We start from the raw sequence: 12,838 nt of genomic DNA, 5'->3' as shown, positions 1-12,838 counted from the left end.
AAATCAGTCAGTTGTTCAGTCAGTCTGAAATGCATATTTCAGACTGACTGAAATATTTTCCAGACGGTCTCAACACTTTCACTGCGCAGCTATTATGAGGAGAGTAAAACCAGAGCGCACACACTGAGTTTAAACGACTTCGGGATGCGGATATTTTTTACAGCGTAGAAGAAAAAAGGCGGACCCTGAGTGTGAGCAGTGGCAGGGCGGAGGTCTGGCCTAAAATGTAGTGTGAAGTTATGAATTACAGGTTTTTGTTGTTGCCAACTCTCTATAAAATGCTACATCTCATCACCAAGTGTGCCATAACTTATGTTTTCTCAATAGGAAACCGCGACTGGTGAAGGATAGTTTATCATGGCTGTGGGTGTGAATTTGGCGTGGAAAGGTGTGGCTGTTCATCCTTTGCGTAACTTCACATTCAGACTCCATGCTCCATATGCATCCATTCTGTCTGTGGTTATGTGTGTGTGTTTGTGTGTGTGTATGTGTGACAGGAAAACAAAAAATCAAACCTAAGACTGTTAGAGTTGCACTGAAATTTGACTGAGGACATAACAACACATGTCTTTGATTTAGTGCACTAGAGGAGCCCACGTCTTATCCAGCCCAACTTACCTGCACTGTAAACAAACTGCACTGGAGTTATTCACTGTGTTTGGGGCCAAATGAAGGAAACTACACAGAGCATGTCTTTAAAAATCAATGCATTGATCACATTGATGATATTAATATGTGAATATATGACATACTTTCACAAATACAGTTTGATTACTTCTAACTTGCAGCCTGCGTACAGCGTACACTTCTGCTGTATCATTGTCTTAATCCATAGCTGCATTTTTATCCAGATGATCCACCCTCAAAAAAGTGAGTGTCTGCTAGATGCCAAGCTTAATAAGGGCATAACAGTAGAGCTGAACTAGACTAGACTATGTAAAAACACGCCGCCTGCCAGAAAACATCATGACATTTATGTGACTCTGACATCCTGTGCTTTGGCTGTAGGACTCCAGTTTCTAATAGGTAAAACTGAGCAACTATGTCCATGACTGTCAGGGTTTGGTATCCACAGTGACTGCCAAATTGCAAGTTATTTCCCAGATATGACTAGAAGATATGCAGTGAAGACATATTCCCAGAGTAAGTAAGAGGGGAAAAGGGAAAAAAAAAAAAACACACAGTGCAATTGACCCTCTGGCCATATACTGGGTTATTCTGGTTTCTTTGACCCAGGTCAAAATAATGTTAAAATTTAGTCTACTCAAACTGCCACAGGCTGGAGGGTACAACAGGACATGTCCACAGGGACAGAGCTGTTTCAATAAATAGACAAAGAAGATCAGTGAGTTTAGATCACTTTTTAGGCTGCTAAGACTAGAGCAAGAGGCAGAGTACACCCTGGGCGGGTCACCAGTCTAGCACAGGGCTGACACAGGTAGACAAACACTCACAATCACACCTACAGGCAATTTAGAGTCAGCAATTAGCCTAACCCCAAACAGCATGTCTTTGGACTGTAGGGGGGAAGCCAGAGCACCCAGAAAAGGCTGAGGTACAGCAGTCACGGTGTGAACATATAAAGTCCACCGAAAATCCCCAGGATCAAACAGGATTCAAACCCGGAACCTTCTTACTGTGAAACAACAGTGCTAACCACCATACCATCATCACCATCATCACCCTTGTAGCAAACCACAGATGCAAATGAAAGTCAATCTAAACACACACAAAAACCAAAGACTGTGGGGAAAAAAGTGTCCTTTAGTTTTAACTAGTCTGATGTATTGAAAGAGCATTGGACTTTATTTTTTTTAGGCTTGTTCCACTGTCTAAAGTTACAGCTGTAAAGATATCATCCCCTGATCTGAAGACCTGATGGACCACTGTGTGTTGTAAACAATAAAACACTTCCACAAACTCTGCACAGACAGTGATAAAACTTCAAACTGCCATTACAGTCACGGCAGCTGTTTAATCTTATTATTATTGGGTCCTGTGCGAACTATCACAGTCTGTGATGTTGGACACAGATTAAAGAGTGACAGGATGTGTCACGTAACCTTCACTGTCAGAAAACACCAGTGTCTACCATCTCTGCCTGCCAAATGTTTTGCTTCTGCCTGCAGGTCAGAGCCATGTCGCAGGCAACGATACCGAAGTCACTGATGTGATAGTGTCCACATCAGAGACGACGTCTGTGTCTAACAGCAGTGAACAAACACCTGCACAAAGTCCTGGGAAGAGGGAACAGTTCTCCACAAACACAAAACAGTCACGGTTGCTTCTGCTGGAGCCTTTTCTACGTTACTGATTTTAGATATGCCTGGAAAACAGGAAGTGAAGACAATGCCCAGGGCAGAATGGATCATTTACTTTATGTGGTTTGTTTAACTCTGGTTAAATCAGGACATTTGATCAACATTCATATCATGTTTGAAGAATATTAGTTTTAGGTTCATCATGGAATTTGTTTTGCTGTGTTCTCTGTTATTTTGCTGCTCTATTTCAAGCTGTATTCTTTAGATATTAGTTTTATTTGGTGGCAACCAAATTAAAAGGCCGTGGGAGAGCTTCAGGGATCTGTCTCTGTATTTCTTTGCCAAACTCCTGTGCAGTTAATGTGAAAGCCCTTTGCATGAGATGGATTAAGGAAATGCTAGAAAACATATAAATAAGAAAGAACCACACTTTTCATACTTACAATAGATAGAGTGAAATTGTCAGTTCACTGAACCTCGCTAACTGTCACAGCATCTACAGCCATGCTCTCTCTGCAGTTCCCTATTTTTTGAGGGTGTATTGTCTCTAAATTTTCCGAGTAGGTGAACAGCAGAAATAAAACAGAAAAGGTGTGTCTGGATTTATGGCCACCTTTAGTGTTCAGATATCACTGGTGTTCTGTTCCACAACTCCCCCCCCCCCCAAGATGTCAGAGGGGATCTGTTGGTGCAGATATGATCACTGTTGCTCTGTTTTGATGGAAATATGAGGCCATAACTGATAACACAGCCTGACATCCTCTCAAAACCAGCTGTGATATTGTGTTAATTGGAGCTTGCGTTGCCAGAAACTCAGCACATCCCATCTGGATTGCTGTATCGTTGCCGCACAGGGCAACAATTGCAATTGTTTGACCCTTCACAATGTGTTTTACACACACTTTGTTCAGTGAAGTTCCTGTGATATACGTGTTAAAAGATTCTGTGTATTTACAGTGTTTAAAAATGTCGAGGTAACCTACAGAACTGAGCAAGAAGCCAGCAAATGCACAATAGGCGCTCCTTAAACTGACAATATAAATGTAAAGGAGGATGTAAACTGGCGTGATTATGTTTTCATTTCCTGCAGAGAGAAGCACAGTCCTTATGGTTTGCATTGATAGCAAAGAACTAACTGTTCTCCAAACAACTACATTGTTCTGCCCCTCCAGATCAGTAAATTATGACTGAATCGTTAGGGCGTCCATGTGACTTGGGCGTGGAAGAACCAATATAGATACAGCATGTACATAAACATACAGAATTTGTGGAAACTATTCAACAGTCCTATTAAGATTCCTTGAGCATGAATTTCAAGAATGTCCCCTTTTCACCCTTAATTGAATATGATACATCCTGGACAGGGCGTTTGGGAATATCAGAGGGCAGTGAGTTTGGGAATGAGAGAAATAGAAGCAGGAAAAGCACCTCCCCCACAGAGTTCCCAGGGACTGTAAATCTTGGAAATATGAACATTTTTCACAACCTCAGCTTTCAACTACTATCCCAAAAATCCTGAGTTAAATCTCATAGCCTGTATTTCAGATAAACAAATATGTAATTAATATTTAAGCCTCTGTTCTCTCAGATAAGTATCTTTATCTTATATTAAAAGTTACTAGTGACAATATTTGCCTCTTGCTAATTGAGATTTTATATCTTATAATCTAATAAGTAACAAAACATGAGCGTAAAAACAACAAATTGCTGTTTTATCAAAGCTACAGAATGTGTAGGATGTCCGAAGTCACTCCCTCTTACTTTGACCCACTAACCCTTGAGGTGCTGGTAGGCACATTTTATTATCTCTGGACACAGTCATATTGGCAATTTCCCTGTTTCTACCATTTATCCCACAAACAGTAGAATGGTATTCATTTATTTACTCTTGCAAAGATGATAAATCTGCATATGTCATAAAATGTCAGACTGACTCTTAATTAAAATTTGCAGTTGCACTCTGAATGTGTAATTTCTAAAGTCTTTAATCTGGGGGTGTGATTATATCAAATAATCACCTTTATCTCTACTGTGAGTGTTCACACTCAGTTTTGCCTCTGATGTTGGCTCCTTTAAGATTTCTACTGATGCACTGACCTGAATGTCCTTACCATGCAACCCTGTGTATTCTATTCTGTGACTGATGATCAAACACAACTTCTGTTTATCCCACCAAGGCTCACACTGCTGTGCTCGCTGACTGAGGAAAGCCTGAAGGAAGGAAAGAGGGGAAAAGAAGTCATTCTTTCCGAGCCACTGATGCCAGACTCAAGAGCAAGTTGTTTCGGGGGGCATGAGAGGCAGCTATTGTCCGAGCTGCTCCAGAGGACGAGGGGATTTTGAGCATGTACTGGTATGGTGAGGGGGTTCTGAGGAAGAGTGGGAGGGAAATTAGAATTTCTGCTAAACTCCGTCCCAACGACAAAGATGGTGACAAAGAGACACTTTGATAACTACACGGGCCAAGAACTGAACATTGCTTCTCCATGGTGATTATATGTAATAGGGGACATTAACCATAATAAATCCACCCACTGACATGTTTTTTCAGTGTCTCAGCCTGGGAGGATTTTGGTATTAAGAAGATGAGCAGAGGAAGATGAATTAAAATGGTTAATGACTTCAGTTTAGCAATGCAACTCATGTGTCTGGGCACTTCTAACTTTAAAATTGAAATAAAACAGACACTTTTTTTTTTTACAATAGTTCTTCCTGTATGAGCTTGTCAAAGATAGTCAGTCATACAGACATCTCTACTTAACTGTACTTTTTGGTCCAGTCCTTAGAGTTTAGGAAGAGGTTGGACTGAATTGCAGTATTATATTTCGATATAAAAATAATATTTTAATTGTACAAGTGAAGAAAAACTTTAGAAGGAAAAAAATAAGCAATTTAAAGATGTGAACTTGGGCTGTCAGTCACTTGAACTCACTTTATTCACACAATGTTTCTGATCTAAAGATCTTCATCACTGGATTTTGTCTGTATGAGTTCTGAGGACCACAAAGTCACAATAATAATAGTTTTAGTATTTATTATATGGAAGTGCTATTTTGAAAACACAACCTGAGATTTTATAGAGAAAATTTACTAATTGATCAAAAAACAGCACGTTTATTTATAAAGGTAAATTGTAACAGTGTAGTTGTTGACAAATTAAGGTTTTTTTAGCTGCCAGACAAAAATCATTTTAGATATCATAGTAAGATCTGGGAACTTGTGGTCTGCAATTCTGACAATTACAGAAGTAGAAGAAATAATAAAAATAAATATTACATGGTCATTATTAAACAAAGAATTTTTGTGATTTTTTTTTTAGCCAAGGGAAGAGCAGAAAAATGAGTCATGAAGCAGGAAACAGCTACTACTGCCTGCAGACATGTGGACATCCTGCAGATGCACAGACAAGGTCCTGAGAAGACGACTCAAAGGAGAGGAATGTCACGCTGAGGGACCTGCACAGTCTTCATCATCCTTTTCATATTGTATCCCTCTACTAAGTCACATCAGTAAAATGATCACTGCCTTTTGTTCTGTAATGAGTCTTTTCTCAACTGTGTTCTCAGTTTTCCATCACTCCCCCTCTCACCTCTCATTGTGCAGCAGGGACAGCTGGTTTGGGGCACAGGGTAGCTATGAAATGCAGGGTCCTGCTCTGGGTTTTGACCAGTCTGCACTCCAGTGATTTCTACTGTTTGTAGTTTATGCTTTCCCAGAGAAGCTTCTGGTCTGCCGCCTACCCCTTGTCCTTCTTCTAAGACACAAACACATACAGATCTATTCTGAATGTAAATTTATGTGAGTGCAGTATACTGGCTGGCAGCCAAAGTCATCTTTGAGCCAGGGGTTCTGAACTCTAAATCCCAAAATAAACTACAAAATATGGGAACACAAGTCAAAACTTAAAGTGCCCCAATTTTGATGACAGATTTCCAGGATTGTAGTGAGACTGATCTGTACAAAAACGGTTAGGTCAAAGGTAAACTTAATTTGCCTCAGACAATTTGAAGTCATTCTTTTCTATTAACATGATTCATTTGTATCCCAGTAATCTGGAAAAATCTGAACATCAACACATCATCTGATTAAACGTAAAAATCCAAATGCAACACATCAGTAAAATCTCTTGTTTAGTGTCTGTGTGAATTATATCTATACCAATCTTCAACAGTAAAACTGGCCATTAGTAAACTGCTAAATTAATTTAGTAACAGGGCTGACACAGAGCAGAAAAGGTTCTTCTTTTTTTTTTGAGACGCGGAAGAGCAGCCACAGGGTTGGAATGGCGGGTCAGATGCTAATGCTTTTTCAAAAGGGTGGAAATGACCCGAGGTAAGAAGCTCAATTGCTGCAAATTAGTCATCTGTGGGACCTTGGCTCTTGGTAGGAAAGACGTCAAGGGTATGATTTGTCTTGCCATGTCTGCACCATCCTGTGCAAGCTTCTTGTTTTCCATGTCAGCGCCCTTTTGTCTTTTTTTTTTTTTTTTGCACTTTAAGTACTACAGATCTGAGTTTAAAAGGGATTGCAGTATCTGTCGTTGACAAATGGCTGGAATCAGGTGCACAAATCGCTTCTATTAACTGCAGAGTGAGTTTGAAGAAAACCAACATTATAGTTGCTGATAAAAACTGAATTTTCTCACTTTGAGTCAACTGTGAATGTTGTTTATCAACAAAAAAAAAAAATCTTATCTTGGTTCTATTAAATATCATCCATCAATTTTTCCAGAGGCCACATTCATACAAATTCATTTGGATACCTTAGAGCTACTGAAAAATCTTACACCTAATCCTGTTTTATGTGTAAACACAACTTAAAGGACACTTAAAGAAAGCTTATTGACACTTTCAGTTGAAACTATATCTTTTCTAAGCTCTCATCATTTGCAGAGGAAGGATTTGGTTGACCCGAAAACAAAGGAAGCTGACTGGCCTGCTAATAGACCAGAAGGTAAGTTACCATATAAGGAGCAGGTCTAGAAGCAAGTAACATATAAGACCTTTTATAGCTTCTTGCACTGCCTTTACATTTCCCTGTTGTGTAATGAATTGTTTAAACAAAGATTGTTTGTCAAGTGGCAAAGGTTTGGGACAGGATTTCCCATGATCATATCAGTTTCCCTTTGTAAACCTAACAAAAAAAAAAAAAAAAGAAAAAAGCTCAGTGCCGAACAGCTCAGATGGGGAGGATGAAGCGCAAGGCAAGGAAGGAAATACTGTTGATTACAAAGCTTTTGTGTTTCATTGCCACTCAAGTGGCTGAGGTAATGGCAGAGTATAGCACAACAAGTGAGATCGGGTTCATGTCAATGGAAAATGGAATGGGCTGAGTAGATTGGAAAACTCTGCTAGTGACATGAAAGGTCACAATACTTGAAATTATGACATCAGTACTTTATACTTTTTTCACTCACAGACAGAGGTTTCCAAGAAAACAAAAAATAAAATAAAAATAAAAAAAAAAAATCTGTGAATGCCAAACTTCAAAATACATAAATATCCCACAACAAACATTAAAACTAAATTTAAAGAGATATGATTTAGTGAACTGTGTGGGATATACAAGATAGCATCAACATAAGTACTATTGTTGTAGTTATTAACAGCAACAGCAGGAGCAGTGGTAATAGTATTCTGTTACTAACTGTGTACAGTTATGAGACAAAATAAAACAAAATAATGGAATAAATTTAAGATAACTAAACTGATGTAGGGGAGAGAAAGTTTTACCTATTTCATATCATCATATTTATATATTTTTTTCTTTTCAGACTGACAACAAAAGGGCTCTGAAAAAAAAAACATTAATAAAGACAGAGCCCACTCAATTGTTTTAACATTAATTTCATTAATAGGTAATATTAGAATTAATACTGGCTCTTTTCACAGTCATGAAAACGCAGGTAGGCTGCCTGTTCTGTCTGTAGTGAAGCAGCTAGTCGAAACACGACTGCAACTGAGCTTTTATTGTGAAAATCACAAGCCACGTCCTTATCGATGACTTTCATGTGAAGACTGTGAATGCAAAAAAAAAAAAAATCTTATTTTGATTTTTTAAAAGCCTACTTGTCATGTATGTATACGAGTGAATTTAAGTTTTTCCTTTTTTTTTTAAATTTGAAAGTAAAGTTGTTCATTTCAAACTGATCTTCACTGTTAGCTCTCCCAGGAAGTTAGTAAGTAAGATAAATAAACACTATTTATCGGAAAGAGAAATGTGTCAACTGCCTATATCTACCAACGTCGCATGTTATATTTTATTTCATATTTTATTTTTTAAAAAGTATTTTGAAGTTTTGTGGCGTTGCACATGCTCACCGGAAGTACATAGTGAAGTCACCTGACACGACCAAAACAAACATGGCGGCCACAGTAACGATGTAAACACATTGAAGCTTTTCGTGTTTTTCGTCTCTCTCGATGCTTTTTCCCGCCTTTACACGTTACAGTTTGATATTGTGACCGTCCGACTGATCGGACACATCTGAGCCGATTACTGAGCGAAATAAAACCGAAGTCGGAAAAACGGAAGTGTCGTCTCTCGTTTGAAACCAAACATCCGCCTCTTTAACGCGTGTGTTTACGATGCTAGCTGCTCGTTTCAGCCCCACAAAGGTGGAGAAAAGAAGAGAAAGCAGGTGTTGTGTAGTTAGGAACACCGGCCTGAACAAGATGTAGTGACCGTGTGGGTTTGTCGCCGTGAAGAGACAAAGACATGGACTTTTCCTGGGAGACAACCTGAGAAAGTACATTACCATGGGTCTGCTGGACTTTGTCATCTCCACTGCGGGAAAATGCCTGGACGTGGTATGTTTTTTGCTGGACCTGAACTTTCTCATCGTGCACAGCGTGGTGCGGACTGTGCTGGCGGTCCTCACCTTCATCAACAGCCTGCCCACCCTCCTGCTCAACTCGGTGCTGGAGCTGGGAAACTTCACCGTGGTTTGTTTGATGTCCATGGCAGAGGCGACCTCGGCCGCAGCCCACAGTACCGTTAACATGCTGGGGAGCCTCATGCTGGCTCTGGAGGGGCTGCTGGAGAGCTTGAAAATGGTGGGTTACCTGTCCATGCACGTCCTGCTCCGGGGGAAGGAGCACCTGTGTCGAGGTGCCCTGTCAGTGCTGGAGGGCTGCAGCATAGCAGTCAGCCTGGTGGTCTATTTCACCAACACGGTGGTGAACTTTGCCCTCATAGCCACTCAGAACATGTACATGGCTGTGGTCAGCGTGTGGCAGACGGTGTCCAGCCCGCTGCAGAAGGTGCTGGAGCTCACGCTGACCTCCTTCACTTTTCTGTACAGCAGCCTGGTTGGCACATCAGCTGTCCTATGGTCACCTTGTAAGCTGGTGTTGGACTTTGTGGTTTCGCTGGTGCACATGTTCGTCAGCATCTTCATACTGAACATCTACGGCCTCCTGCTCACCATCGCTATCACTATAACCACCACTGCCTATCTGAACCCTGAGCTGACCCGACAGGCTGTTTTGCGAGTTGTGGAGTACGTTAACTCTATTCCCGCTTTGCGTAGACTATATCCACCTCTACATCGCCTTGCTTTAACTTTGTGGGGAGCCCCACATTTTGTACGTGGTTACGTGCAACACCTGCGGAGGCTAGTCCATCAGCTTTACCTGCTGGAGAGAGGACTCTGGCAGGAACTGTCTCGACACAGCAGCCAGTTAGGCGTGCTGCTGCGGACACGTCTCCACAGGGACAACAATAACAGATACAGAATAAGAGGCGACGGCGAGCCCGGGGAGGGACAGCGAGACCCACCAGATGGAAGAGCAGGAGATGGAGAGCACCAGGAGCTGCTGGATTTAGTTTTACCCTCTTCTAGTACAAACAAAACAGACGAGAAGCAGTTGTCTTCCAACAGTGACAGTAGACCTCTGCCTGCCAAGAATCTGCTCTCTCTACTGAAGGAGCAGGAGGAGAGGAAGAAGTGTGTGATCTGCCAGGACTGTGCCAAGACGGTGGTGCTGCTGCCGTGCAGACACCTCTGCTTGTGTAGAGACTGTACAAGCATCCTGTTGAGGCAGCCTGTCTACCAACAGAACTGCCCGCTCTGTCGGCACATGATCCTCAACACAATGGATGTGTATCTATGAAGGACCATGAAAGCCTGACATCAAGGAGCGTAGCAGCCTATCACTAGTTATACTTAAAGTTTTACCACTGCTGAAATGATGTGGTAAGCCTGTCTTATTAGTAGACTGTGGTAAAACATAGCTCTGGTGAATATTCTATGTTTCTCGCTGTCAACAAATTCCATGATAAGACCAAAAGTAACCAAACGTTGATTGTTTACCTTTTCCTGCCTCAAGCCTGTTCATTCCCACAGATGGCACAAAGCATTTAAAGTGGACCATAAATAGATCTGTTTTTTCTTTTTAAGGTTACTTTTCGGAAGCAGTTTGGCTTTGTAGTTTTAATCAAAGGTAAAGAGGTAAATGGTGCGAACATCAATGAGATAATTTATTGTAATTTATGGGACTTATTGATAATAAAAAATAGAGAATATTACCAGACTGATCATTTAAAATTTGGATTCAGATCTTTACACTCTAATAGCAGTAGAGACATTGAGGTAAACAAATGTGTCCCATGTCTAATCATATATAGACTACTGACTGTACACATAATGTACTGTAGTGTAGTCTTTATAGTATGCATAGTGTTAGTTTACAATATTAATTGTTTCAGCTAGAACTAGCAACTTAAATATTATGATTAAATCGACTGATCACTGCAGCTCTAAAAGAGACGGTAAAATGTTTTTCCCACAATGCAACTGAACTGTCTCACCATCAAACACAGTTTGATGTCATTTGTCAGGTGGTTCTTATATACCTGCTATTAGTAATTCCACCTTTTCATACGCAAATCCTGATAGAAATAAACCTGTAGTATGGACTTGGGACACAGCTGCCATTTCTGTTTTGGCATTAAGATGTCTCTGAATGTCACGTTAAATCTCAGGTCTGGTAGCCATGGTAACCCGTAGGTGCCCTCCATCTCTGATGCTAAAACGTTTACATGTCTTAAAACGTTGTGCTTTGAGTGGGCCAAGCTATGAGGAAAGAAAATAAACACTGTGCTTTTTTGCATGAGCATCCAAGTGATTCCATGTGTGTGAAGGTTGAACGTATAACAGTGTATTCTGATCTCTGTCAAACTTTTGTTACATCGTTACTCTTACCATTTAAATGTTTCTGCTGGAAAGAGCCTTTCATATAGAGCTGTGGAAAGAGTTTAAAAATTGTTTTTTTTTTTTTTTTTTGAGGAATGTGGTTCATAATTTTCCAGTCAGTGATGAAAAAAAAAAACAAAACACAGCTTTATTCTATTTATTTGCTCTATTGATAGCGCTTCTTCCAGTCTTCCATCAGACACATATTACCATCACCACAAACCCATAATCCATAAAAGGTTTTTTCTTTCATTTGTCACTGTAGTAAAACCAATTTTTTTTTGTGTAAAAGGACCTTAAACTAATAAGGCTTTACATTTCCATTTGCTTTATTTTTTTTTCAGTTTTTGCTGTCAAAGCTGAAGTGTTCATATTGATCTATGTTTAAAATTCACAGGGCACTATTTTGACACCAGTCACTGTATTGTTTTGGATGATAAGTGCTGTGGTGTCAGATCTGTGGAAGAAGAAAGTGCCATCTGGCATATATATATTTTTTTGGTTTGTTTTTTGAAAAGTGTTTATTTTTGTTAATGGATTTGTTTGATTACAGAAATTAGATTTCTTAATTATTTTTGTGACTGGAGCTATATACTACCAGTTACTGACATTACACTACATTGCCAAGTAGAGCATGGTGAAATGGACATGAAAACAGATCACGTGACAACCTGTTTTATGTGTAAACAGTGTGAATGCAAGATATGAATGTTATTTGTGTTTTTTTTAATGCTATGGCTGCCACATATGCGGTATGTCCTCTGTTCATAATAAAACAAGTCATTAAAACAGTTTTTGTGATCCTCTGCAGTTATTTTTATAATCGTTTATCTACTGATTATTTTCTTTATTCATTAATTAGTCTCCAGTGTCAACAAATAGAAAACAATGTCCCTCATGATATCTGATCTTAAAAATGTCACGTGATTTCAAATTGGTCTGAGGCAGATCTAAAGTCTATTGTTAAAATATAATAGCTACAATAATCTGACTGCACTTCCAACCAAGCTCAATAAGTTTGGCTGCTTTATCATACTCTGCTACAATAAAACATGCATGGAAGGTAGGAAGCATGTTGCAAAAAAGATCATTTTCAAAACTATCTGAGATAGCTTAATATAAAGTGTAAATACACACTCACCAGCCACTTTATTAGGTTCTCCTTGCTAGCATCAGGTTTTGCCTTCAGAACTGCCTCAATTCTTCGTGGCATAAATCCAACAAAGTGTTGGAAAGATTCCTCAGAGATTTTGGTCCATATTGACATGACAGCATCATGTTGCTGCAGATTTGTTGGCTGCACATCCGTGATGCGACTCTCCTGCTCCACCACATCCCAAAGGTGCTCTAATGTGTTGAGAGCTGGTGACTGTGGAGGTCA

General features: G+C 39.9%; 1 protein-coding gene across 1 annotated transcript; it reads left to right on the top strand.

Annotated features, from left to right (window-relative positions):
• Positions 1–8,608: 8,608 nt before the first annotated feature.
• Positions 8,609–11,161, top strand: rnf26 (ring finger protein 26). The gene has a single exon (XM_026312810.1). The coding sequence runs from the start codon at positions 9,020–9,022 to the stop codon at positions 10,373–10,375; it is 1,356 nt and encodes a 451-aa protein (XP_026168595.1). The 5' UTR covers positions 8,609–9,019; the 3' UTR covers positions 10,376–11,161.
• The last annotated feature ends 1,677 nt before the right edge of the window (positions 11,162–12,838 follow it).

Source organism: Mastacembelus armatus, chromosome 13 (assembly GCF_900324485.2).
Source record: "Mastacembelus armatus chromosome 13, fMasArm1.2, whole genome shotgun sequence".
Lineage (NCBI taxonomy): Eukaryota > Metazoa > Chordata > Actinopteri > Synbranchiformes > Mastacembelidae > Mastacembelus > Mastacembelus armatus.
The sequence above is the reverse complement of the archived record's forward strand: the minus strand, read 5'-3'. Positions and strand labels throughout refer to the sequence as shown.

Bases quoted from the DNA above. Each gene is read 5' to 3' on its own strand.
- rnf26 (XM_026312810.1), top strand. From the start codon at position 9,020: ATGGGTCTGCTGGACTTTGTCATCTCCACTGCGGGAAAATGCCTGGAC.